This window comes from Mus caroli, chromosome 6 (assembly GCF_900094665.2).
Source record: "Mus caroli chromosome 6, CAROLI_EIJ_v1.1, whole genome shotgun sequence".
Lineage (NCBI taxonomy): Eukaryota > Metazoa > Chordata > Mammalia > Rodentia > Muridae > Mus > Mus caroli.
Window position 1 is genome coordinate 141,040,180 of NC_034575.1, and position 27,920 is coordinate 141,068,099.

The following is a 27,920-nucleotide window of genomic DNA, read 5'->3' on the forward strand; positions in this document are numbered from 1 at the left end:
GGCTGGCCTCGAACTCAGAAATCCGCCTGCCTCTGCCTCCCGAGTGCTGGGATTAAAGGCGTGCGCCACCACGCCCGGCGAGTCAGTTCTTTACATAGTGTAATATTTTGATGAGAATGCAGCCCCTTCAAAGGTTTGAATAATTGGTCCTTGTGGCATTGTTTAGGTATGTTTAGGAGCTATGGCCTTGCTGGAAGGTGGGCTTTGATGTTTAGGAAGCACATTATTCTCTGCTTGCTCTTGACTTGTTGGTTCATGGTTCCAGATGTCAGCTCCTCAGATTCCTGCTTCAGAAGCCAGGCCTTCTTTGCCACTGGCACCACCCACCCAAATAAATTCTCTTCCAGCCTTTGTCTGGTCATGGTGCTTCATTGCAGCAAGGAACTGTGCACATGGTTTACAGATATTAAGATAGTCAAGGAGCAGAGACAAATGGTTGTGATCCGCTCTTTTCCTTTTTGTAACCAGGATTCCATCCTAGGGAATGGTGCCGCCCATGGTGACTGGGTCTTCCCAACTTAATCTAATCAAGATAATTCCCCATAGATACACCCAGAGGTGATTCTAGATCTCACAAAGTTGACAGTTGAGGCTAACAGCATACAACTGCTTTTGACACAGTGGGTATTTTTCTAGAATAATATAAATTCTGCATAAGACTATGAATCAATATCACACACCCATCTCTACTAAGATCTCTCTAGTTGGTTTTCGCAACTATTTGTACTGTGAATCTTAATAGCTGAAAAATTAATTCTTTTTATAAAAACACTATATTTAGTAGTTAGTTGATGAATACTGTTTCAATCTTCACACCACACAGAAGATGCTAATTCAAACTGCTCTCTTTCCCTCGTTTTGTAACACTAAAAATTTAAAATGTTATTGTGCTCCTTGCATATTTCTTCTTGCATGGTGGCAGAAGGCTGTTGTTTTGTTGCTGATGTCCCTAACAAAAGCTAAAAGCTATCTTATTCAAAGATTTATGAGTTTCGACTTTGAAATCTGACAGAACTGAACAAGAAGGAAAATGCTAAGTTCTTGACTGTGTTTGCTGGTGCCCACTTCCTTATCAAAGCAGAATCCTGTTGTCTTCAGTTGTTCCAAGTGTTGTTCCAAGTGTTGACAGCACTGTTCCGTTTATCTTTTGGAATAAAAATGAAACATTAGGACAGGGTGTTGGGCAAATATCCAAAGTCTGAAGACATCACTATGGCCATCTGTCTACACATCCGGGTTGATCCAGCTCTGGCCGTATTCTCCCTCCTACCTCACTAAACACTTTTAAGACGTCCCAACTGGAGGCCTCTGTACTTCTGTTTCCCTCCTGTGACCTCCAGTAGGGATCCTGGACTCCCATGTCACCTTGGGTTCTCCTGCCAGCATCCCTAACAAGTGACCTCTCATCAGAGTTTCTCTCACCACCATCTAGGAAACAGATTTGGATGTCCATCTGTCCACTCCTGTGATGGCAGCTGACCTGCTAATGACATGTTTTTTTCCTTCCTTCCTTCCTTCCTTCCTTCCTTCCTTCCTTCCTTCCTTCCTTCCTCCCTTTTCCTTTTCCTTTTTCCCTTCCCTTCCCCTTCCCTTTCCTTCTTTCTTTTCCTTTTTCTTCGAGACAGAGTCTTATTATGTAGCTTTGACTGCCCTGGAACTCTCTCTGTAGACCAGGCTAGGCTGGCCTCAAACTCACAGAAATCTATCTGCCTCTGCCTTCCAAGTGCTGGGATTATTAAAAGCTTACACCACCACGATTGGCTGTTATTTATTGGAGCAGTGCTGGGGGTCAAATCCAGAACTATGCACATGCTGAGCAAATGCTCCACCATCAAGCTTTATCTCCAGCCCAACTCATTCTTCTTTCACTCCATCCTTTTTTTTAACCCCTTATTTCTCATGAGCAACCATTTTATAGTGTTTTATAATATGCAAAATCAAAAAGGCCTTATGCATGAAGCGTATATACTTACAGATGAGTAGCCAGGGAATGTGGGTATTTATTCTCCCCCTCAAAGATTTATGTGTGTGGCGGTTTGAGTAAGAATGGCCCCCATAGACCATGTATTTGAAGGCTTAGTCATTAGGGAGTGGCCCTGCTTGAGAAGGATTCGGAGGTGTGGCTTTTGTTGCAGTGGGTGTGGCCAGTCTTTTGCAGCTCTATACTAAAAGGAGCCATTGGGCAAGGAAAAATACAAAATGTGTGGCTTGAGGAGGAAAAAAGGAACGTCAGGAAGAGCAGAATCCTGTGCTCTAGGAGGTAAAACACTTAAAGAAAAGCCTGGCGCTAAATGGAATGAAAGGGAGTAGTGACCTCAGGAAAACACCCATCAGCTCCATTTCCAACTCAAGAGAAGCTTAGGGAGTGAGGGAAACCATGGAAACAGAAAGCTGATGAGGATGCTTTTGAACGAGGGAGCCATGTTCCAGCCCCAGCAAGCAGAACTTGGTGGCTTCAGCCATGTGGTTCTGGGCTTTAGAGTCAGGGATACGAGAAAGGGATTGTGGAACCTCCCTCTGTGACTAAGGAAACCACTGAGTCCAGGCATGGCTCTGGTAAGCCCTCCATGCCCTCTGCCTTGCTAAACCATAGTTTTCATTCCTAAAGCCACCGAGGTCTGTTCCCTTATCTGGCCACTTCCTTCCCCTGAGGATGACTACTAAGGTCCAGCAGTCAAAACCGCACTTTTGGCTCATCTAATTCACTTGTCTAATCAGAATTAAGCACCTCATCCTATCACAGGGTTTCCCCTTTTACCTTTGTAAACTGCCATTTGCCTATGGTCCACGTCTGTCTCCTCTATCTAAAGGCAGTCCTAATTTAGACAGATTCCCCTATTCCCCACTCTCCCTTGTACCCTTCCCATTCTTCCTAGCTCACGATGTCCTGCCTTTGTCTCTTGTTCCTTGCCTTTTGTCTTTCTGGGGTAATTTTTTTTTTTTTTTCTGAGAACTTGTCCTTGGGATATCTTGTGCCAAATGCCAGTTCTTTCAGTGTCCCTTCATGGTGGCTCACAGAGGCCATTGCATGCATGAAGCTGGGAAGGATAAGGAAGCCTGGATTGTATTAGAGACTTCAATATGTTGCAGTCATGGGATAGATGCTGAGGAGCGCTTGTAAGAGGGCGTGGAAGCATCCCAAGGGAGAGGAGTGTGTTGCGGTCAACAAAATGGAAAGGGGCTGCAAACCAAAGTGCATCTCCATAAGACGTGGGGATGTAGTTTAGAGTTTGCTCTGCTGGTTTTAGCTCTTTTTTTTTTTTTTTAAAAGATTTATTTATTTATTATATGTAAGTACACTGTAGCTGTCTTCAGACACACCAGAAGAGGGAGTCAGATCTCATTACAGATGGTTGTGAGCCACCATGTGGTTGCTGGGATTTGAACTCTGGACCTTCGGGAGAGCAGTCGGGTGCTCTTACCCACTGAGCCATCTCTCCAGCCCTGGTTTTAGCTCTTGCTTTGGTCCAGTATTTCCTCCTTTTTAGAATGGTCACGTATATCCTGTACCACTGTATGTTGGAAGTATGTGGTTTGTCCCCCCCCCCTCCCCCACCTCACCAGACACAATGTTTCATTTTATAGCTTTGGCTGCCCTGGAACTAGCTCTGTAGACCAGGCTGGCCTCAAAGTTACAGAGATCTGCTTCTACCTCTCAAGTGCTGGAATTAAAGGTGTGCATCACCACTGCCCAGTGTGGTCTGCTTTTTGATTTTGATTTTATAGGGGCTTACAGTTAAGAGATTTCTGTGAGTTTCAGAAGAGGCTTTGGATTTTTAAATAGTGTTGAGACGGATTGACTATGGAGACTTCTGAAGTTGGACTAAATGCCTTTTTGCATTATAATGAAAAAATGAAACATAAAAACATAAAAACTAGGCCTTTAGGCCCAGGCTTAAGAATGTGACCTTTGTGACTCAATGTTCCAAGGCATGCTAACCATAAAACAGATAGCGAAATTCCTCCACCCACCTGCTTCCTGGGTTCTGGATGTGTTAGTTCAAAGAAAGTCACCCTGACCCACCCTGACCGTTGCTGGAACCCATGATGCAAATGTGCTATTGTTAGATACTCTTAGAAACTGTCTTGACTTTGCACTTCCTTGGGACTCTTAACTGGTATTTTTGGTATTTTCCAACAACACCCTCCCCACCCCCTTGAGTTGTGGTTTCTTCCTTTAAATAACCCCTTACGCCTACCCCTACGTGGTGTACAACTGTGGGTCCCAGAGCGCTCTTAGAATAAAAGTCCTCTTGCAGTTTGCATCAAGACTGTTTCTCATGAGTGATTTGGGGTGTCGCCTCTCCTGAGTCAGAATGTGAGGGAGACCTCACATTGTGGTTCTTTCAATAATATGACTATAAGCCCAAGGGAGACAGGAATGTGGTGTTTTGAATAAGGCTGGCCTCCATCTACTCACACATTTGAATGCTTGGTCATTAGGGAGTGGCTCTATTAGGAGGTGTGGCCTTGGAGTAGGTGTGGCCTTGTTGGAGGATGTGTGTCACTGGGTAGGTGTGCTTTGAGGTTTCAAAAGCTTGAGCTAGGAGCAGTGTCTCTCTCTTCCTTCTGCCTACATGTCTGCCTGTGTGCTGTCATGTTCCCCACCATGATGATAATGGACTAAACGTCTGAAACTGTGAGCAAGCACCTAATTAAGTGCTTTCTCTTGTAAGGGTTGCCTTGGTCACAGTCTCTCTTCTCAGCAAAAGAACACTGACAACAACAATGTGTATAGGTGTTTCCCTACCTGCCTGCCGATGTATCACATGTATATCACATGCATGCAGTGCCCCGAGAGGCCAGAAGAGGATGTTGGCTCCTCTAGAACTGGAGTTATAGATGTTCCTGAGCCACCATGTAGGTGCTGGGATTACACCCAGGTCCTCTGCAATGGCAGCATGTGCTTTTTAAAAACTGAGCCCTCTCTCCGTCCCCTTGCTCTCCTTTTTAGTTTGCCTAACATATTATTTTTATTCATTTCATTCTCTCCCCTTTTTTATTTTTCATTTTTCTAAGCATGATATTTTCTGTTTGTTTGTTTGTTTGTTTTTCGAGAAAGGCTTTCTCTGTATAGCCCTGGCTGTCCTGGAACTCACTTTGTAGTCCAGGCTGGTCTCGAACTCAGAAATCTGCCTACCTCTGCCTCCCGAGTTCTGGGATTAAAGGCATGCGCCACCATGCTTGGCTTTCTAAGCATGATATTTTAAAGATTGGGGTTTATATAGTACTATATATGTAGCTCAGTTGGCAGAATGCCTGTCTAGCATGTACCAAGCTGTGGATTCAGTTCCTAACACTGAATATAATGGATATTGTGGCACATGTCTGTAATCCTAGCACCTCTCATGTGGAGCCAGGAGGATAATAACAAACGAGTTTGTTGAGCCAGTACTTCAAGGTTGGGCTGTAAGATGGTCTAGCCGGTGAAGGTGCTTGCTGCTAAGCCTGAGGATCTGGGTTCAATCCCTGGAACCCACATGGTAGAAGGAAAGAACTGGCCTCCACAGTTGCCCTTTGATGGACACATGCGCATCATGGCATGTGTCCCCTCCCCCCCTCTATGCTGAATAAATAATTAAAAATAGAAATGAAATAAGACCTTTATTCTTGATTACACCATGAGTGCCTGAGGTACCCAAGATCCTGTACCAGATTATTAATTAAACTAGAAAGGAAATGAGAACTCAGTAAAGAGTGTGTGTTCGGAAACACACAGGCTTATTGCCAGGAAGACCTCCCAGAATGTGCTTTCCTGGTAAGGGGCCAGGAAAGGTGGCAAACTGGCTCCCAGTTGGCGTTCCCAGGAAGCAGTTTGCTGATGACGCCCTTACCCCAGCCCCCTGAGAGTTTTTCTACTTAGGGATGTTCCTGGTACCCAATCAGTAGCAATGTTTGCTGCCATCTAAGCTTATTTAAAAGGCAGGAAGTGCCAACCGGAGGGGACATGCAATGTGGATTCCCTGTGCTTTTTGCATGGATGGTCTTCAGAATTCTCCAGGTCACTGCGGTCAGGGGCCCCGGGCGGCCCAGGAGCAAAGGTTAGGAGAACAGTCTCACCCAGGATAAGTACAGATAGCGCCTTTCCCTCCTGCCTCTCCTCTCCTCTCGGAGTAATTTCCAGTCAGACATTGATCTGAGAACTCGACGCCCAGGCACTTAGGACCAATTGGTTTAACCTTTGTAGAGCTCCACAGGCCTTTCTGTTAAGAGGCTGTGCTTTTAGAACCTAGGCCAGCTTCTTGAATTCTCTTTTATGGCCTCTAGAACCCAGCCTCCTTTCTTAATAACATATTTATATTTCTCCTTTATTAAAGACAATACCTGTTCACTATAGCAAAATAAGAGTATAGAGAAATCGGAGGTGAAATTGTTGCCCTATGTAAATGTCATACATGTGCATTTCAAGTTTTCACTGTGCACAAGCATCTGTGTATTAGTGTGTGTCTGTGTATTGGCGATAGTGAATAGAAATAAACTCAAAAACTAGAAATGGACCACAGTTATTCCATATTAGCATTTTTTCTTTTTAAAGTTTTTTTTTAATTAAATCTGTATGTGAATGAGTATGTGTGTTATTATGTGTGCGTTTTTGAGAGCGTGTTTGTGCTCTTCCCCCAGGCTTGAGCAAGGTAAACAGACCTTAATCTGTTTGTCTTCTTAACCACAGTCTGCCTTCCCCCCCTACCTAGCCCACCTAGGGTGGAGTCTTCTGACCGAGGTGGAAGTTTCCTGCTGGAGCAGGCTGCCCGCTGAGCTTGCTTGTCCAGCCGAAACAAAGGATGGGTCTTTGGGTTCCCCCCATATAAACGCAGAGCTGAAAATTAAACGTTGAGCCTTGATCAGAAAAACCTTTATCTTGGCTTCATTATCCTCTCACCGGCCCACCCTTTGTCATTCCCAGCCTCCCTTCCAGGTGTACCCAGTTCTCCGTGGCTGCTGGACAGCCACATGTGTTCATCCATGGAAGCCAGAGGCTTGGAACGCTCCAGGCGCTGATCATGAGCTGCCTGCTCCGGGTACTGGGAACAGAACTTGGTTCCTCTGCGAGGGTATTATATCCTCATCACTGAGTCATCTCTCCAGCCCCTACCTTTTCCTTTTTAAAAGGATAACTTTCAAACCGGAAGTGGCGGCGCACGCCTTTAATCCCAGCACTGGGCAGACAGAGGCAGGCGGATTTCTGAGTTCGAGGCCAGCCTGGTCTACAAAGTGAGTTCCAGGACAGCCAGGGCTACACAGAGAAACCCTGTCTCGAAAAAAAAAAAATTAAATAAATAAAAGGATACCTTTCAGTCTTCTTTTTTCTTCCATTTCTTCCCTGCCTTCCTTCCTCCCCTCCCCTTCCCCCCTTCTTTCTCCAGAGTGCTCAGATGTGAAGGTTTTGCACACCCTAAGTAGGTGATCTGGGCCACAGAGCCCTGGGTGTTCCCACCTTTGACTTCCCTGGTGGGTAGCTGCTTAAGTTCTGCTCTGGATCACCCCAGCTCATGGTGCTTACTCTGGACATCTTAGATGCTTAGTCTCCCCAAGCCATGTCACCACGACTGTGACACACAGTCTCCCATCTAAACCTCTGTGCACATGGATATTTTCAGTTTTGCTCCTAATGTGCACAATTTGATGAACTTCTTGAGTCATCGTCTCAGGTCTCACATTGAGGCCACCCTCAAGCTTGCTATGTAGCTGGGACGAAATCAAACTCTTGTTCTTGCTGCCTCCATTCTCTGGCACTGCTGGGATTAAGGGAGTGCACGGTCACATCTGGTTCATACTGGTTAATTGTCATTAAAGATATTTATTTGTCAGAGAGGGCATTTTGTTTCCTTCTTGAAAGTCTGATCACTGGTGTGTGAGTGTGTGTGTGTGTCTGAGTGTGTGTGGTGTGAGTTTTTATGTGTGTGTGCAGTGTGAGTTTGTGTGTGTGAGTGTGTGTGTGGTGTGAGTTTTTATGTGTGTGTGCAGTGTGNGTGTGTGCAGTGTGAGTTTGTGTGTGTGAGTGTGTGTGTGGTGTGAGTTTTTATGTGTGTGTGCAGTGTGAGTTTGTGTGTGTGAGTGTGTGTGTAAGTGTGTGTGTGGTGTGAGTTTGTGTGTGTGAGTGTATGTGTAAGTGTGTGTGTGGTGTGAGCTTGTGTGTGTGAGTGCATGTGTAAGTATGTGTGTGGTGTGAGTTTGTGTGTGTGAGTGTATGTGTAAGTGTGTGTGTGTCCCAGAGTCTTTCATGTTAAGGAAGCACTTACCTGCTGGGCCGCATCCACAGACCTTGGAAAGTGATTTACAGAAAAGCAGGAACTCTCTGTAATGGGCCTCAGGTGATATCCACTGACATTCTTAGCCTTTGGTTTCTGGAAGCTAGTGGGCTGTTTCATGTTCGAAAAGGATAATTGTAAGGATATTGGGTCAAACACAGAGGTGGGCAGGCAATGAATGCCTTTTAAGGGGCTAAAGCTAGCTCGCGTCCGGTTCACACCGACTCCAGACCGGCAGCATTTCACGCCTTTCCACCACGGAAGCTCTGGTCGCTCGCTGCCTTGCATCTAGCACAGGTGCGGTTTAGTTTTTCTGGAATTTCTGTACAGAGGAAATAATTCGGTAACAGAGCCGAAGGCCAATCAGGCTTGTGACAAGCGGGTATGATTAAAAACCAAAGTGTCATCCGAATTTATACAAAGCAAGCAAGGGTTTGTTCACGGAATCCTGAAATGCCAAGTTAGGCGCTAACAAAGTAGGAACTTGGGATCATAAAGATCAGTAAATATTGACACGCAGGACAAGACGCAGAGATGAACTTTGATTGGGAGAGTCAAAGGAGTTTATGCCACAGATTAGACTCCCCATACCCATTCCCCCCTTCACCGCCCTCCACCCCAGACTGAAGCTCAGCCCTGCTCTGAGCTCAGGGTGTCTAGGATATGCGTACATCCAGCCAGCTACAGGTAAAATCTTCCTCACGTGAGTACTCAGGGGCAATACCCAAACAGACCACAAGGTGGTGATATAATGTCACAAGTCTGTCTTGGAATCTTGCTTTCATTGCGTGGATGCAGCCTCTGTTGTTATTTAAGATCTTTCTGACTCGGTTTTTGTCTTTTTAAAAAAAATTTTGTGCCTTTCAAAATGTTTTCTCCTTTTAAATTTCTCCTAAGCTGTCCATTAAAACTATCATGATTTTTACACTATTCACTAAATAGGAATTCATTAAAATTTTAAATCCAGTACAATTGAGACCTGTGTGAAAGTGCAGAGATTTTTATTAGCAAAAGGAATCTTTCCAAGACTGTCACTCAGCTCCAGAGTCCCCAGCTCCCCCAGCTCCTGGCAGCACTGTGTCCCTGCCCTCACACTCCTCCGTACCCATCTCTTATTCATGAAGACGACACGCTCCAGCATAACTACAATGCCAGCATTATTCCTAAAACATTATCAATTCCTTAATATTACAAACTCAACATTCAAAGTTCCAGTGGCTCATAAGTAAAAAAAAAATTATAATTTGATCTTTGAAATTAGCATCTAAATAAAGCCTATATATTGCGATGGATCAATTTTCATTATTATTGTTATTGTTATTATTGAAATAAGGCTTCACTACATAGCCCAGCTGGCCTCAAACTCCTATGACTCTCCCGACTCAGCCTCCTGAACACTGACTGGGGTTACAAATATGTGCTATGATCACACCAACTACCTTTTAAAAATTATTTTTAAGCATTATTTTAAAATATTTTTAACAATGCTTTGAGAATTTTGTACTTTGTGACTTGGTTCACCTGCCTCCCCAGTTCCTCCTGGATGCACCGCCCCAGTTTTGCATCCTTATTTTTTTCTTTTAATCTGTTGAGTACAATTGCTACTGCCTACATACTCGGGTGTGTGGTCACCTACTAGAGTGTGACCAGTCTGCCAGGGGCCACACACTTAAGAAGGCTAAAGCTGCCTTTCTTCAAACTATCGCGCTGGGACTTTGTCTTAGTAGAGCTTGTTCAGCCCCTGTCCCTCCCTTCTCCCCTCCCTCCCTCGTCTGTCTGTCTTTCTGTTTGCAGTTTATTTGTTGAGAGAACTAAGTTATTTTTCTGTAGTTTTCCATAGTCTAGATTTTTTTTTTCCTGATTGCTGTCAACTCTTAAAACGGGTAGTGAAACATTTGGTAATTTTCTAAATAAAGTTTAAGACGAAAGTAAGCACTTGCTTTCTTTGTTCCTATTGCTGGGTTTCTGAACAGTCCAGGAAAAACAAAACAACAAAACAAAACAAAACAAAACAACCCACCATTCCGATACCTGTTTACAGCGAGTCCCATCAGACTCCATGTGAAGCCGACAGCTGACGGCCACTGCAGATCAAAATGTCAGAAAAACAAAAATTCCAACGCATCTTACTTTTCCTCGTTTCCAATGCCTCCCCCTGATCCTTAAACCCCAGTCTCATGCCAGCCTCTCTAGAATCCGGCCAACGCTCCAGAACCCTTTTGCCTTGTATATGTGAACTAAGTTAGACATATTAGCTGTCCCCTCGGGCGGCCCCCTCTCTGATCTCCTAGGTTTGCTCCATTCGTTCTGTGAGGCCATGTCCTGGGAGGTGGTGCACACATCGATGAATGCTTGGTCACACTAGGGGATGTTCCGGGAAGCCCAAGAGGTCCAGGCCAGCCTGGCTACGCCACAAGGTGCTGCCTCGGAAAACAAAAACAAAGCCATACCTCATGGCGCTTCTGTTATGGTGATGGTAAATAAATTACAAAGTGATTGGTGCTAAGGTTTGGATACACATCGTCCCCATAGGCTCTTTGTTGAATGCTTCCTCTCTAGCCGCACACTTTTGGGCCTGGGCACACTTTTGGGCCTGGTCCTGTAGGAGGAAGTGCGTCACTGGGGCTGGCCCTGTTTCTGGTCCCCCCCTTTTTTCCCTCTGCTTCCTGCTAAGGCTGCTGAAGCCACTGGACCTCTGCAGGGCAGCCCCACCTGAGGCTTGAGGCTGTGGAAGCTTTCAGCTTCAGCCAACAGCTAATACGAAGGACTTGGGGGACCGTTTGCTGTTTATCATGTTGACTTTGTGTCCCCCTGTGCTCTGTTGTTGACTCAGATTAGGGTCTCCCTGTAAACTGTCTCTCTTCTTCTGGCCTCCAAGCAGGTGCTTCTGCCGTGTTCTGCTCCTGTCTGTCACTCACACTCCCGCATGGCTAGTATTCCTAAAAACCCGGCAAAAATCAGCTTTCACTGCACAGTGCAAAAGCAACGGGCTCCTTTTATCAACAGTAACACCTAGACTTCTGAGCCTTTAACCCTTTCTGCCTCCTGGCCCTCCCTTCCCCTCTCAGCCTGGATTGCTAGCGCGCCAAATTCCTGGGCTTTCTCGCGCATGCCCTCCTCTGTCTCCTCCTTGATTGGCCCACTCCTTCGTTCTGTGTACTTACGTGTATGATGTGTGAGCACAGGTACATGTGTTCCAAAGCACAGGCAGTCAGAAGACAGAAGCCTTGAGGATTAGTCATTGCCGTTCACCTAACGAGGTAAACTCTCTCTTGTTCACTGCGGCACGCATCAGGCTAGCTGGCCTTCAGCTTCTGGGTACTCTCTGTCCTCCCCTCCTATCACCGAGCAGCACCACTACATCGGACTCCACGCGGGCACGAGGATTTGAACTGGGGCCCTCAGGCTGTGCAGCAAGTGTTTTGGTTATCGCGCCACCACCCAGCTGTTTGCATGACCCCTTCCTACTGCATTTCAGTAAATGGCCTAACCATCCTCTCCATGAGAGTCACTCTTGGTGCCCCTACTCGGGTGACACTTTCTTCCATCCTCTTGCCCACTTAGCCCCACAACTCCTGTGAGGGCCTGCCACTCAGCTACTAGCTCTGCAAGGGCTTTTAATATCTCTGACTTGGAACTGAAGTCCAGATGTGGCCACCTGCCCCTGGGACTCACCCAGGCCTTCACTGGTGGTGAAGGAGAAAGAGGTTTCTGAAGGAGCCCAGCTCAGCATCTGGGAGCCCAGGGCATAACTTATGACCTTGTTACTCACTGGTTTGAGGCAAGGTGTCCTTCCAGTTTTTCAGGTTTCAATGAATACCGGTAACTGAGTGCATCTCCCAGTTGTAACTATTGACATCAATAGGGGAATTAATCACGTCACATGGTAACCTAGTAAAGACACAACCTTTACTAGAGGCTGGTAAGACTGGGGCATCTGTACAGCCCTCGGTTATGACTGTCAGTTAGTGGTTACATCATAAGCTAGTAGATCCCAGAGGATGATGAAGCTGCTCCTTTGCCAGTTTGAAGAATTTGAAGGGACAGTTTCATAATTCATAAAGTAATTACGGGAATCTGGAGCCCCCTGATAGGGCGCATGCTGTTTCATTCCTCCATCTGGGTCTAACCTGCGCCTCTGCGTGGGTAGTGAGTCGAGGTGGCACTTTGCTGAGAATATCACTACACCTGCTCTGAGCCCAGGAACAATTTGTTTTTTTTGGGGGGGGGGGCAGAAGATCCAAGGGGACCATTATCTCACTCAGCTGCTGTTTCCGACCCACGCAGGAGCGGGCTCACAGCATGCATCTCCCAGGAAGGGACGGGAAAATGTCAAGGGTTGCACTGGGGAGGCGCTGGAACGTTCTGTGTGAAAGTGGCTATTTGGATGAAATGCCTCAGAGGCCCTAAGATAGCACCAGAGGCTATAAATAGAGAGGGGAGAGAGGAGGCAGGACTGTGCGCCTCCAGATGATGGGCGTCTACAAGCCGTGCCATGAAAGCGGTGCAGGGGCCTTGCGATGAAAACACTGACCAAAGTCCTTCTTTTCCCCAGAGCAGCACCACAGAAAAAGCCATGACCGATTTCTTCTGGATTTCAGGTCTTATTTTATGCCTGCCACAGATTCTCCTTAGAAATGCTTTTTTAGGGCTGGGGAGATGGCTCAGCAGGTAAGAGCACCAACTGCTCTTTTGAAGGTCCTGAGTTCAAATCCCAGCAACCACATGGTGGCTCACAACCACCCATAATGAGAACTGACACCTTCTTCTGGTGTGTTGGAAGTCAGCTGTAGTGTACTTATATATGATAATAAATAAATCTTTGGGCTGGAGTGAGCAGGGATGACTGGGGCGAGTGGGGTTGACCAGAGCAAGCAGAGGTCCTAAATACAATTCCCAACAACGACATGAAGGCTCACAACCATCTGTACAGCTAGTGTACTCATATACATAAAAAATGCTTCTTAAAAAATATAAAACAGGGATGCAGAACATGTCTCAGCCTGTGAAGTACGTGCTTTCAACGCCCTAGGACCTGAGTTCGAATCATGGGAACCCCCATAAAAGGCAGAGCATGGCAGCATGTGCGTGTAACCCCAGGGCTGTGGAGGCAGAGACAGGTGGGTCCCTGAGGCTTACTGACCAGGCAACCTAATTATTGTTTTACACATACATGTATCGCATGTACCAACACAAAGAGCCAAGCCTATGAACTCAGCACAGAAGAGCTCCGACACACTTCCATGGGAAAAAGAATTCCCACGGGATGCCCTCACTGTTCACTGGGAATGCTTCATCTGTACAGAGATCACGGGGAGTGTGTTTTCTTACTTTGATCAGTGGCTGACTTATGCCACCGTGTAGGGGAAGTGTCTGACAGCGTCCTCCCCAGACCTTAGGTACCGGCCATTAATCACGGCAGTTGCTGTCACCCACTGGTGTTTGGCCTAACAGGATCTTCGAAAGGTTAATCTTCCAGAGTTCCTTGGGATTTGTAAGGCAGTATTCTGAAAACCTAGTTTTAATTTTGATAAATGAATTTAGCAAGTGGTTAGTCCCAGAAAAGGTTCAAGATTTACAAGTCAGTCAAGAGATGAAGGTAGCAATTTATTATACTTGTGGGCTGCTCTAGTCACCCCGAAGCCCTTTGACGAATCAAATGAGCAGTAATCGTAGTAATCGGATGCCCCAGCTAGAGAGAAATTGATCTCTAACCTTGTTCCCTCTCAGCTTTTATCGAGGAACCTTTTTGGGTAAAGGCAGCAGTGTGCGAGTCACTCGCAGTTCTGAGCTCCCCGGTTCTGCCTAAGATAGCACGACGTTAGTTCTCCTGAACAACGAACGGTCCCACAGACACAAGACAACCACGTCGTGTGGGTTTTAGAGAAAGAAAGCCCTGGCATTCTGTCCTAATGGGAGGACACAGTTTGAAGGCACGGGGTGGCTTTCCCATGAAGTTCAGCCTGTTTTGCATTTTGATTCCTGCTGTGTCTTAACTATTTTGCCTGTGTGTAGCTGGGTGTCAAAGCACTCGACTGTAACCCCACCTTTTGGGACATAGAGCCAGGGGGACATTAGGAGTGCAAGATCATCCTCCAGTACCTAGTGAGTTCAAGGCTGGCCTGGGCTACATAAGACCCCATGTCTCAACAGAAACAAAACGAAACCAGGAAGAGAGAAGTCCCATGAGTATAGCATGGCTGGCTGACGTGAAGGCTTAGGTTATCTGCTTTCTGACTTTAGTTTTTTTCTGGGCTTACAGCAGATGTTCAGTAATAAGTTTTCAAGTTAGAAGGTTTCTGAGAGCATGCCACAGTAGTCTATGGGCTATTTTATTCAGATTTTTGGGTGTGTGCCTTCTCTTTTTTCTTGCTGTGCTCCCTTTGCTTGTCTTTAGTTCCTTTGTATCCCAAGTGTGTATTGTTTAGTTTAATCAGTTCGGAACGTTTTTCACGTGCTTAGAACCTGTATTGTGGTGCCCTGGCTTATTGTTGGCTCGGTATGACATCTCCAGATCTGTGTGCTCACACCTCATGCGTTTTCACACTTTATAGGATTTGCTTCTCACAGATAACACAAAGCTTCAGTTGAGAGTGGTCTTCATACATAACCGTGGCCAGCCATTATTATTATTATTATTATTATTATTATTATTGTTGTTGTTGTTGTTATTTTAGTTGAAAGCATTTCATTTTGTTATTTATTTGTATGTATGCTTGTGGGTGCTCACAGAGGCCAGGGCTCTGTCACTGGGTCCCCTGGGGCTGAAGTTACAGGCTTTTGTGAGTTGCTGGTCATGGTGCTGGAAACTGAACTCTCACCCACTAAGCCGTCTCTCCAGCCCATAGCATTATTTTTTAAATGTATGTATATTTATTTATGTGTATATGTCCATATGTGTATATGGACAATTTACCCAACAACACAGTCTCCACACATTCTTTGTTAAGGGATATGTATATATGAAAACTCAACTATTTTTAGCTATTTTGAAAGCTCAGAATTGAACTTTAAAAAAAAGACTTATTTATTTTTATTGTACGTGAATGTATGTGTGGGCACACACACGTATGTGTGTGTGCCACACAGGCATTGGCACGGAGGACAGAAGAGTGTGTTGGATCCTGGAACTGCAGTCACAGGTGGTTTTGAGCCTCTGTGTGGTGCCGAGAACTGAGCCCAGGTCCTCTGCAAGAGGTGCTCTTGAGTTTGCACACGCTACATCATGTATGTGGAGGTCAGAGGATAGCTCTCTGAAGTCATCTTTCTCCTACCATGCAGAACTTGGGGACTGAACCCAGCCCACCAGTCTCAGAGGTAAATACCTTTAAAAGCTGTTCCACCTTGTCCTCTCTGGTCTGGTGAATTACGACAGAGCTGAGAGGTTCTGTTAGCCTAGTGACACTGCCTCTGCACTGTTTTGTGAGTCCTGTCCTAGAGCAGAGCTTGTACCCAGGAGGACTGCCTAAGACACTATCTAAACACCAGTCACTGGATCATCTGCACACGCAGCTCCACTTTTCTCCATTACTTTAGCATCTACCTCTGATGGCAAGAAATTTAGAAAGGGCTTGAGAGATGGCTCAGCAGCGAAGATTGTGTACTGTTCTTGCAGACGTGAGCACACACATCGAGTGTCTTACCACTGCCTGTGACTTCAGCTCTAGGGGAACGAGTGCCCTCTTCTGGTCTCCACAGACACTGCATGCACACACACACACACACACACACACACACACACACACACACACACGCACACGCACACGAACATGCACACGCACGAATTGCACACACACTTGAATTTTTTTAAAAACCAAATCTTTAGAAAGGAAAACCACATCGATTTAAACGAAGAAAAGATTAGAGCACCAGTTAGAATCATGGAAGCGGCACGCCACATCCTAGTGCTCCATTAGCCTTCGTCTCTTGATTGCGCTTTCTCTTGTTCTTGATTTAATTTCACGTTATTTCTTCCTGTGGAGCAGTAGCTCTATATTATATGTTATGTCAGGCTATATTCACACCATCCAGCCTGGGTGTGCAGCAGACCCTGATGTTTGTTTGTATGCACTATGATAATATGCACAATGGAACAATTTACCCAACAACACAGTCTCCACACATTCTTTGTTTAAGGGATGTGTGTATATGAAAAGTCAACTATTTTTAGCTATTTTGAAAGCTCAAAATTGAACTTTAAGAATGATTTATTTATTTTTATTGTATGTGTATGTATGTGTGGGCATGCATGTATGTATGTGTGTGTAGCACACAGGCATCGGCACGGAGGACAGAAGAGTGTGTTGGATCCTGGAACTGCAGTCACAGGTGGTTTTAGTCTCCGTGTGGTGCTGAGAACTGGGCCCAGGTCCTCTGCAAGAGCAGTCAGTGCTGTTAACGAACACATCATCTCTCCAGCCCTTGGAGTTATGATTCTATAGGCTCAAGGAACACTGCTGTGAAGTGTGTGAGCGTGCAGTTTCTCTAGGATGTATGCTTAGGGGATGGGCTTGCTGTATGTCTTGGTTTCTTTTCCTTTGGCTACAGTGACGTGTCCTGACAGAAGCAACTTAAGGGAGAAAAGGCCTACTTTAGTCACAGTTCAAGGTACCGCATCTTGTGGTGGAGAAGCCAAGGCAGGAGGAGCCTGAAGCCCGGCCGGTCACTCTGCATCCACCCTCAGGAAGCAGAGGAATGAATGGAAGTAAGTGGTAAGATGTAGATCTTAGTCAGGATCCCCTGCTCAGGAAGCGGTCACACCCACAGTTAAGATGGTCTTCCCATAGCGGCTAATGTGATGAAAATCAGCCCTCACCTAGGGCTGGAGAGATGGTTCATAGGCTAAAGGCATTTTTCTTGCTTTTGTAGAGGTTTTGTTGCCAGGACCCACATGGCAGCTTACAATCTTCTGTAACTCCAGTTCCAGAGGACCCGGCATTTTCTGCCCTCTGTGGGATCTGTACACAGTGCATAGAGGTACATCAGGCAAAGCACCCATGCAGGCGAAACAGAGAAGAAAGTCCCCAGATGTGTTCAGAGGTTCATCTCTCACGTATCTTAACACTTTCATCAAGTTGACAGTTACTACTCGCTGTCGCCTGGGCTTACCAAGGGTGTGCCTGATTCTTCCATTTGCAGCTCTGTGCTGCTTTCTAAACTGACTGTATCAAATTAGGCTCCCACTGTCTGAAAATTCCGGGTGCTTTTCACTCCTGCCGGAACACAACACTGGTTTCCTTTCTGGTCTCTATGAAATGGAATCCTGTTGTGGTTTTAATTTGCATTTTACCTATAATTCATGGGTAATTTATGGATACAGACGAATCCTGTGTGTGCTTCAGTTTCTGAGAGAAACCCCATGTGTCTCATGCTCATTTTTTCCTATAAGGTTGGATTTTTGGGGTGTCAGGAATTTATAAGCAAATTTTGTAAACTATAGGTTTAATCTTTTCTTGGTTCTCTGTGTTGGAAACAACTCCTTCCTGAATGGGATACTATTTACTCTTTTGTTCTTTTTTTAAAAAGATGAAGATTTATTTATCGATTTTATTCAATGTAAGTACACTCACTGTAGCTGCCTTCAGACACCCCAGAAGAGAGAATCAGATCAGATCTCATGGTGGATGGTTGTGAGTGAGCCACCATGTGGTTGCCGGGATTTGAACTCAGGACCTCTGGGAGTGCAGTCGGTGCTCTTAACCTCTGAGCCATCTCTCCAGCCCCCTATTTTACTCTTTTGATGATGTCTTTTGGATGCAGAGCAGTGCTTTATTTTAGTGTCATAGTAACGATGACTTTTACTTTAGGGCTTATGCTTTTTTTGTGTCATATTAAGAAATCTTACAACTTTGTAAAGATGGTTAAGGCTCCCTCCCAACCTCCCCCCACCCCCCCACCCCCCAGTCACGGGGATTGAATTTAGGGCCTGTGCATAGCAAGCAGGTGCACTTACCACTGAGCCACACCTCCAGCCCTGTTGGCTTTGATGATAGGCAGCTGATTGGGGTAACGTGGAATTTCCATGTAGTTTTTTAATATATGCATTTTTCCTGATATCTACCAGTTACATTTTAACATTTTGGCTTTGATATTTTATACTTTTCAACATGGATAACAAGGCAGGTGGATTTCTGTGTTCGAGGCCAGCCTAGTCTACAGAGTGAGTTCCAGGACAGCCAGGGCTACACAGAGAAACCTTGTCTCAAAAAAAAAAAACCAATTTTTTTTCTTATGTACTTTTGAAAACCTGTCCTTTCCCCTTCGATCTACGATGTCAGATCAGACATAAGCCCGGTTTCCCAGATGTCTATTGCTTCCATGTTCTTAGTACATCTTCTTAATTATTACAGTACTTGTTTCACGTTTCTTCACGTGATGCACACTGTCTGCCTTACTTTACTTGCAGTAAGAGTCCCTCTTGGTTTCTATTATGGCCAATCGAAAAATGGGACCGTGAAGAGAGTTTGAAAGATTCTGTACGGCAGACAGACAACCCTGAGCTCCGCACTTTAACTGCTCTGCTGAACAACTGTCTATTCATTCATCTATCTACACACGTTTCTGGAAAATTAGCCTTTGGCTTCCCAGGAAACCCTTGTTGGACTTCAGTTAAAGTTCACTCGAATTTATAAACAAGTTAGGAATAATGATTGCTATAGTAGACACAGGTTGATATAATCAATGGCTGTGATAAACATTGCTTATCTAACTTACATTCTTCTTGATAGAGATCTTCAAAGCATTTGTTAGATTTATTTACGTATTGCTTCAAAGGACATGTAATTTTATTTTATGTATAGGAATATCTCCATGTATGTATACACACCATATGCATATGCTGCGCTCACAAAGGCAAAGGAGAACACCAGGTCCCCTGGAGCTAGAGTTACAGATGGCTGTGAGCAGCCATGTGGGTGCTGGGAACTGAGCCTGAGTTTCCTGCTAGAGCAGCCTGTGCCCTTAACTGACTGCTGGGTCATCCTTTTAACCCCTTATTTTTTACTTTGTGTGTGTAGTATGAGTGTGTGTGCTCGCGTGTGCGTGTGTGTGCATGCCTGTTTACATGTATGGGTGCATACATTTGGAGGTCAGAGGTTGATGGTGGGCTGTCTTCCTTAGGTGCTCTCTGCCTTATGTTTTGGGGCAAGGTCTCTCTCACTTGAATCCAAAGCTTGCCAATGCCCTACTCCAGTTAGAACGCCAGCTTCTCTGGCCAGGATCCAGTCTCCGCCTCCTGAGTGCTGAGTGACTGGAGGTCTAGGGCTTCGGAAGTCTGGTTCCACGCATGCACTTCTCCTGCTCAGCCATCTCCTGGTCTGTTCGGTTTCTTTTGCTCCTATTTTACTGACTCTGTTATCTTCTAGATATGTCGTGACATCAGACATTTTAAAAACTCTTGTTTCTTGCTTTAAAATAAGCACTTTGGAAAAGGCTCCCTTAGTTGATGTGTGTTGCTGGTGTATTTCGGGGGAGCCATAGGTCTTTCATTAGCAAACTTGACGTTTGCTTTGAAGCAGATTCTGACTTTCTGCTCTTCTGGATATTTATTTGGGGTTTGAAACACTGAGCCCCGAGGAGCTTAAAGATGGGAATAGCATCGCTCATAGCTTTGCATTCAGCCACAGTTCCCTACATTGATACGGAGTAAGCACCCAGTAAACACCGGCTGAGCAAGGCCAAGGCTGTCTTCTTAAATATGTCTCTAATTGTAGGAGCTGATAGTTCATTGTGACACAAGTCACTGTCAGCCTGATGACTTTGCACATCCAGCAGCTGACATATTATTATTTGAGTCAGCCCATAGTTTCCATTTGGTTATTTGGTTATTTCAGACAGTAAACACCAACATGGTAGCATGTGTGTGTGTGTGTGTCTGTGTGTGTGTGTCTGTGTGTGACTATGTGTGTATGTGACTGTATGTATGAGTGCATACATGTGCTCTGTGGGGAGGTGTGCATGCATTTTTGTACATTTTTAGTCCTTTTTTTTTTTTATTTTTATTTTTTTGGTTTTTCGAGACAGGGTTTCTCTGTATAGCCCTGGCTGTCCTGGCACTCACTTTGTAGACCAGGAGTGCTGGGATTAAAGGCGTGCGCCACCACGCCCGGCTTATTTTTAGTCCTTTTAGTCATTCAGAATTTTTGTGAGTTCTTTTTAGAACTATTTTTTCCCCAAATAAAATGTCTAATTTGTAGCTGTGACAATAGTAAGAGCTGAGGTATCTAAATTAAGACCAAAAGGTACCATAAGGACAATGGAATATTTGGAAATTTATTTCGGTTTCAATGAAGCATAGGAAGTCTGTCTGTATCTTTGGCCCACGTCTTAGTCAGCTGTTGCGGAAACTCAGGGGCTTGCCTGGGGCGGTAAGTCGTCTCCTCGCTCCCAGGGCGGCTTGCCTGGGGCCGTAAGTCTCCTAGCTCCCAGGGCTGCATGTTTCTGGGGACAAACCTGCTTTAGGATATCGGTTGGTTTGTTAGCCTTGGTGCCAAGCTTCAGTGGCTTTTAGTTAAATGACACAGCTTACAAATTTGTAAAACAAACCCAAAGGAAAAGAATCAGATCATAGAATAGTACTGGCACTTCCTCTCCGTCTCATTCCATGAATCTTCAGGAGTCACGGGATCAGGCCCAAGGTCAGAGAGCAGAAGAAAATGTATTGGCTCATCACACTGCAGGGCAGCTTACATTCTGGAGACAGACAGAACTGTACGTGAGCCAGGCGTGTCACCTCACGTCTGCCTCTCATCTTTATATCAGTCTTCCAAAGACTGGAATGGGAGGGTGGCTGTGAGTTTGAAGCCAGCCTCTACTACACACTGAAGAATCAGTGCCAGGCCAATCGGGACAACAGGTTGAGATCCTGCCCTCTAGACCCAAAGAACAATCAGACCTAAAGACAACAATGTAATCTGCTACAGGCTTCAGTGATGCTCATATAATCGGCTGGAGAGCTAAGTCTAGTTACTAGTTACTGTTCCTATTGCTATAGAAGCTGTTGAGTCTGTTGACACTTAGAATCCTTGCTGTAACTCACTCTCTGGATTTTGCTTTCCAGTTTTCCATGGAAGATTTGTGCCCTCCTCTTATTCCCTATTTCTTTCCTAGTAAAGTATAAATAATAAGAATTTTGGTTTATGTTTCCAAGTATCGGCTTTCATTTGCAACCCTTTTCTGGTATTCTTACGATTGTAATGTTTTTTACGTTTAGTAGTCTCAGAGTCTTTAAATGACTGTGAAATCCAACCTGGTGGAAGTCACTCAGTTGTCTGTTTGCTCTTCTGAGCTTGCCCTGGGTGAGGGTTATCTTGTGTTGAAGATTGCTGTTCATCCAAACAGGCGATTTGACTTCAGATCTAATTACTGCAGGAGCAATTGTGCCTTGGCCAAGGAGACCCTCCAGCCTGCCCAGATGTCAGTATTGGAGCCAGCTGAACGCAGGCCCTGCTCCCAACCTCTGATGGAAGTCGACCTTCACATGGCTCCAATTTCAGCCATTTCAAGCATGAGAGCTAGAGTTTGGTTTCCCAGAACCCACATAAAAAAGGCAAGTGTGGTGACGTGTGTTTTCACAGCCTCAGCTCTGAGGAGGCAGAGGCAGGAGGAGCCCTGGGGCCCTGCCCAGTGTAGGAGGAAGTGGGAACTGAAGAGCTACCCAACTGAGTCCTTCTGCATTCGGTGTGGCATTTGAAATTCTCCTTTGCAAGTAGACTCAGAATTCTATGATTGTCAGAAGCACGTGGAAAGATTTTTTAAAAAAATATCTGTTTGCTTATTATTAACAAAGTAACTAGTTAATCTATGTGTGGCCAGGTGCATGCCCCAGCCTCAGTGCAGTCAATGTACATGTAGCAGACAGAGGATACCTTGTGGCAGTCTGTTCCCTCCAACTTTGTGAACTCTGGGTTCACAGTTTTGGTGGCAAGCCTCTTTACCTGCTGAGCCATCTCACTGGCTCTGGAAAGATTTTTTTTTTTTTTTAAAGACTGTAGAGGTCTGTCCTCCACCTTAGACTCATTGACTGTAAATCTTGGGAAGACCCGGGAAGAACCTTTTAAGTCTTCCAATTGACTGTGATCTATCAGGTCTTGGCTTTTGGAGGGATGAGTGGGCTTCTCCGGGAGTGGTGAATCTGGGTGAAGTTACTGTTCTAAATAGACCGTGTGTTTGGTGAAAGGCACAACTCGAGCGGGTGTTATCCTCTCCCCTCTCATCTTTGAGCATCCAGATTGCTGTTTCCAACCACTGGACGCTGTGAGTGTTTCCTGGATTGGTCTGCTGTATCGGGTCTTTACTTCTGTTCTAGTGGCTTCTTGGCCATCTGGTAATTGTGTTGATGGGAGCCAAAATGGAAAACAGAGGGCACTATTAGCTCAAACTCCAGAACATAACAGTTGTCTGACTTTCCACCAACCCTGCCAACACTAGGCCAATGACAATATTGTTTCTAACCCGCGTGCATCCCCCAGGCCAAGTTGGAAACTTGTTCCTTGCAGCAACAGGAACAAGTCTGCCACACTGATGGACAAGATTCAGAAAGTTCAGAATTAAGGATCTGGTCCAAGAGTTTTATCAGCATCAAGAAATCCTCTCCATCAGGCCTGGGGTAGGATGACGAGCATTCCCGTCTTCTTTGTCTAGTTCCCTGGAGCTTTTTGAAAATTGTTGAAAAAGGACCAAATGGAATGGACCAAACTGCTGTATTAGTGTTCCGTTAGCCAGCAAGCTAATTATTATTTTTTTTTTTCTGACAAATGTCTGTGAGGAGGGTGTTACAGCATCCTGATTTATGGCTACTTCACTTTGCAAGTCATATGCTCAGTTAGAAGAGCACAAATAGAAGGATATTTTAAATGCCAAAAAAAAAAGAAATGCTAAACTTTATTTCAGAGCGATTTTATTTTTGTCCTTGGATTAGAAGCACTAATGTGTTTTGTTTTTTTTTTTTCCCTTGACAATTGTACAGTGGTGCAGACCTCTCAGCTGGCATGGGTGCTGTATGCTCAAAGCAGGCCACATTTATCTGCATTTGGATGAGATGAGAACTTTTAGACCACTCTCCCTCTGTAGCAAATTAAAGTGGAGGGCGGAAGGAGGAAGGAGCAGGGTTTCATTGTGAGTCAGTCTCCGTAGGTTCCCTGGTCTTAGAGGAGATAGTTGGTCTGTTCGAGTGGTGAGGGTGGGTGTAGAAATTATCTCTTGTCACTGCAGGACAGACAGGGGGAAGGAAGGATCTGGGGCTCTCCTCGGGGCAGGACCATGGTCCCCAATCTGGCGTGCTCTGTTCAACCGGCCACCTGGACAGATGAGACCTATCTTATTTATTTATTCAAAAAGATTTATTACTTATTTTTACTTTTTGTGTTTTGTCTACATGTATATCAGTGTACCATGTTTATACCTGGTGCCCACAGAGGCCAGAAGAGGGCATCTGAATTGCAGCCACGGATGGCTGGCTGTGAGCTGCGGTCCGGAGTTCTCTGCAAGAGCAGCCAGTGCTCTAACCACTGAACCGTCTCATTGGACCCTGGGTTACTGATTTTTGAAGTTACTGATTATACTTTCACGTCTACTTACTCTAGGCACTTTTTTTCCCTCTAAAAGAAAAATATGAGGAAGAAATGACCAGATATTTGGAGGTTTCTTTTTTCCTTTATTTTTTCCCCCTCCTTTCTCTAACCCACCTTCGCAATAACTATTCCATAACTTATGATGGGTTAACTTCCTGATACGTAGAAAATATCTTAGGTCAAAATACATTTGATAAACCCCATTAATCAAGCGTCGCGATTGAGCCACAGAACAGTGAGTTTAACCCCCCCCACAATGGTCCCGTGAACAGTGGGAGCTGAGGCTCTTACCACCGCTCAGTCTCTCGAAAAGCATCTTGGAGAATATCAAACCCCGAAGGACCGTGTCCTTCTGTATCCTTCCGGCAGGAGTTAAAACAGTCATAAGGGAAGCTGCTGTAACCTGCAAAAGGGCGACTGTGCCTCTGTCAGAAAAGTCCTTCAAACCAGCTAAGTGAGCTGCGTGTGGTGGCTCACACAGGGAGTCCACCGGGTAGGGAGAGATTTTATGAATTTAGTGATTCTAGGTTACAGAGTAAGACCGAGTCTCAGCCCCTCCCTCCAAACAAAACAAAGCAAACAGCAAAGCAAAAGGTTCTCAAGTGAGTCCTCGCCGACTGCGTGGCAGGAACCAGGAGTCGGAGCTGCTTCTGCTCCTGTTTGGTCCTCGGCTGCTGCTGGCAGATTTTTGCTCGTCTCACTGTCTCAACTTCTACACAGATATGCACGGAGCGAAAGCTCTCATACACACATTTAAAATAAGGGCTAAATCAGTTATTATTAATTTTCAATGTTTAAAAAATTTAATGTTAGAAGAATCACTATGCTAAGTGAAAGAGGCAAGTTATAAAGGACAGATTGTATGGATCTGTTTTTACTGAGCCCTGAGCAGGAAGGTAGCTGAGTTTTACAGAAAGTGAATCCCGTGTTGCCTGGCACCTGTGTAAGGGAGCCGGTCGGTCAGAGGACAAACAGCATGAGGATGTTTTGGGGTGATGCATATATTCATCAGCTTGAACATGGGTTTATACAACTATCAACATTTATCTGTACATGCATGTTTGTATATGCCTGAAACACATTTAAAGGAAATCTATAAAATCAGAAAAGGAAAAAAATATGAGAAGCAGGTAACATAGGAGTCACGTTGATTATTTATAATATATATATTGTATAACGTGAATATTTACAGGTTCATGGTCACTTTCCATGATCAAATATATTTTTATGTACCAGAGACTGAAAGTGTAGAATCGAATGTGAATCTCCACCACTTCAGAGCTACAGTGCTCCACCTGTATGGAAGGAAGTTCATGAAGACGTAGAGATTTATTGTGCTTTGAGCAGGTCTGGTTATTGTGTTGTGTGATTTTTTTATTAAAATCTAAAAGTTCTTTATAATAAAGTTTTAATAAGTTAAAAAATATGTCTATTTAAAAACACATTTTTGAGACTGGGTATATCCCACAGTGCAGGCTGGAGTTGAACCTCAGTGTAGCTGAAGAGGACTTTGCACTTCTGATGGCCCTGGCTTCCCTTCCTGAGTGCTGATTAGTCACAACTACGCAGTGCTGGGGACAGAACCCATGGCTCTACCAACTGCGCACGTCACCACCACCTATATTATATTCTTAAAAAAACGCCAAATGCACTGAAGACTTTGAACTGCACATTAAAGAACGGCTATTATCTACTTCAGAGGAATAGTCCCGCATGCCGGAGAGTGCTGTGTCCATGTGGCTTGGGAAGGCCTGGTGCAGGGAGGATGGAGGGGAGGATGTCAGGGTGACACTTTGGCAAAGGCAGCTGATTTAAATGACCGTTCTCATCGTGACATTTGTAAAATGGCTGAGATAATATTTCACTGGGCAGGTGAGGTACAGACAGTTGACGAGGTATATCTTGTTGGGATCTTTGAAACAGAAGTTATTTCAATTTCTCCCCACTCCCTCCGTCTTACTGTTACCACTCCCTGGAAATGTCTTCCCATTTTGCTTCGGTTGGCATCTTTTCCATCGAAAGCTAAAATGTGTTGAGTCGGCAGATTTGACTGACTTTCTGAAGCCCCTGGTGGCGTGGAGCCGACAAAGTCTTAACTCTTTTTGGCCAGAAACTGAAGCTGAGGGAATTGTCAATTTCAAGTTGCTCTTGGAACTACAGTGGCATTTCCCCACGCTTGGTCTTGCAGGGGCAGCAGATTGAAAGAAGAGAGAGAGTCCATGTTTATGTCCAAGCTGAAGAGCTGAGGAAAAAAATTAGCAACTGTGAGCTTTAGGGGAGGGCAGAAATGCATTTCTTGACAGATGGGGGTATGAGGGTTTCCTAGAACTGTCTACTTAAGGTGAGGCAGTTTAGCAGTCTGTACATCCTACCCATGACACACCTGAGTGGTTGCTTCAGAGAGACAGTATCAATCTGTCTGTAAGACCCAATGTGGACATTATCAGCGAGCACCAAGATTAAAGTGTGAGGTTAGACAGGAGAGGGTGGGGGGCATCTGCAAACATGATTTCTCAATGACCTCTCACCTCCCCGCAGGCTGGAAGACAGTTTTAAGCTGGTAAACTTTTAATAATGGACTCTAGGCAAGGAAAGGCCTGGACTTGACAGTTTCTGTAGTTGGCACATTTTTCACCATAGCCAACTTCAAGCCTCCACATATTGTCAACTGGCTCATAAAATTTCTGGAGATTGGCTTTGAGAAGCCCATGCGAGCAAGCCAGCACAATCCGGGATCCAGCAAATTGGGGAGACAGAGCCATTAGGTGAGGTGGCCACTCTCCATATCTTCCCCTTGACCTACTTAACCCAGGACTTGCAGGGTATGAAGTTGGAGTTCATCAAGGCCTGGAGGTCTCTGAACATGCAGAGATGGGGATGAGGCTGTTTCCAAAGATCAACGAATGCGTCGTCTGGTGTGGTGTTCCCCTCCCCTCCGTTGTTGGCTCTCGGTGTACCATTCACACTGTGAGCTCCCCCATTCACACTGTGAGCTCCCTATTCACACTGTGAGCTCCCTATTCACACTGTGAGCTCCCCCATTCACACTGTGAGCTCCCCCATTCACACCGTGAGCTCCCCCAAGGATGAGCTCACTTATCTGGGGTACAGCTCCTGGGATGGAGGGAGGCTGTTTGCTTCTGAACTGCAGTGGACTCTGTAGTTTTTGAGGAAAAAAGAAAAAACCAACAAAAACCAAAAAAACAAAACCCAGAACCCTTTTCTCCCGAACCCTTTCCCAAGCACAGCTTGACTTCCTTGGGGTCTGGGAATGTTCTGGAAAATTGGGAAAAGATCATCCCAATGATTTAAGTGTCATAATAGCATAGGGATTGTCATAGCATGGATGGAGGGAAGGATTTGTCTCACAGAGGATGAGTCTGGGTGACTACATATATTCCCAGGAGTTACACATGTAGGTGGGTTTTTTTTTTTTTGGAAACATTTTTCTGAGCCTGGACTGTAATCACTTTACTTATGCACATAAAATAAATTTGTACCACTTAACGGTGCATAGAATATTATAACCGTGCAGGTGCAGTGTGAGCTACAAAAACGGTTATTCTGTTTTGTCGAGGATGTAACAGAGAGTTATATAATGTTGTTTCCGGGTTATCTCCTGGCAGGGAAAAAAGAGTTTCATCAACAGAGAGAGAGCCTAATAGTGGTGATGTTACATACTTAGAGTGACTTGTAGTCTGTGAGAAAATACAGACTTGCTCTTCACTCTAGAATGTCAAATATAAGCAAAAAACGTTTCTCTTAGACACAAATGTTTACTGCGAGTAGCAGCACATTTGTAGACCTGTCATTCTAACATCTGGTGCGACTGTATTTAAGTATTTCCGTAACGAAATAGTATTCACCTATTCAGTAGGCAAATGCGCCAGGAGACTAGAATTAGCTGTATCTGCCTGTCCTCATCACACTCCTCCATCAAGCAAGCGTTGGTGGGTCCTTCCCCCATCCTCCCCACCCACTCCTTACAGCAGTGTGGCTGAGGGCGCGCTCTCCTGCCTGGACTAATCCAGCAAAGCTCTCACCGTGCAGCCTTCTCACTCCATCCGTTTTCCACAGAAGCCCCAGAGTTGGAAATGTTATT

The 27,920-nt window shown here is 45.1% G+C and overlaps 1 protein-coding gene across 2 annotated transcripts in view; it reads left to right on the forward strand.

Moving 5' to 3' along the window:
• The window catches only part of Etnk1 (ethanolamine kinase 1), a 65,255-nt gene extending 42,149 nt beyond the window's left edge, over positions 1-23,106 (forward strand). Inside the window, exons 7-8 of one of the 2 annotated variants that reach the window (XM_021165073.2) lie at positions 6,905-7,052; positions 7,365-7,809. In XM_021165073.2, the coding sequence (XP_021020732.1) occupies positions 6,905-7,052; positions 7,365-7,405 (189 nt within the window). In that variant the 3' untranslated portion in view covers positions 7,406-7,809. Of the gene's footprint in view, positions 1-6,904; positions 7,053-7,364; positions 7,810-21,617 lie in introns of those variants that run through there. The other variant, XM_021165075.2, reaches the window with a different exon arrangement.
• The last annotated feature ends 4,814 nt before the right edge of the window (positions 23,107-27,920 follow it).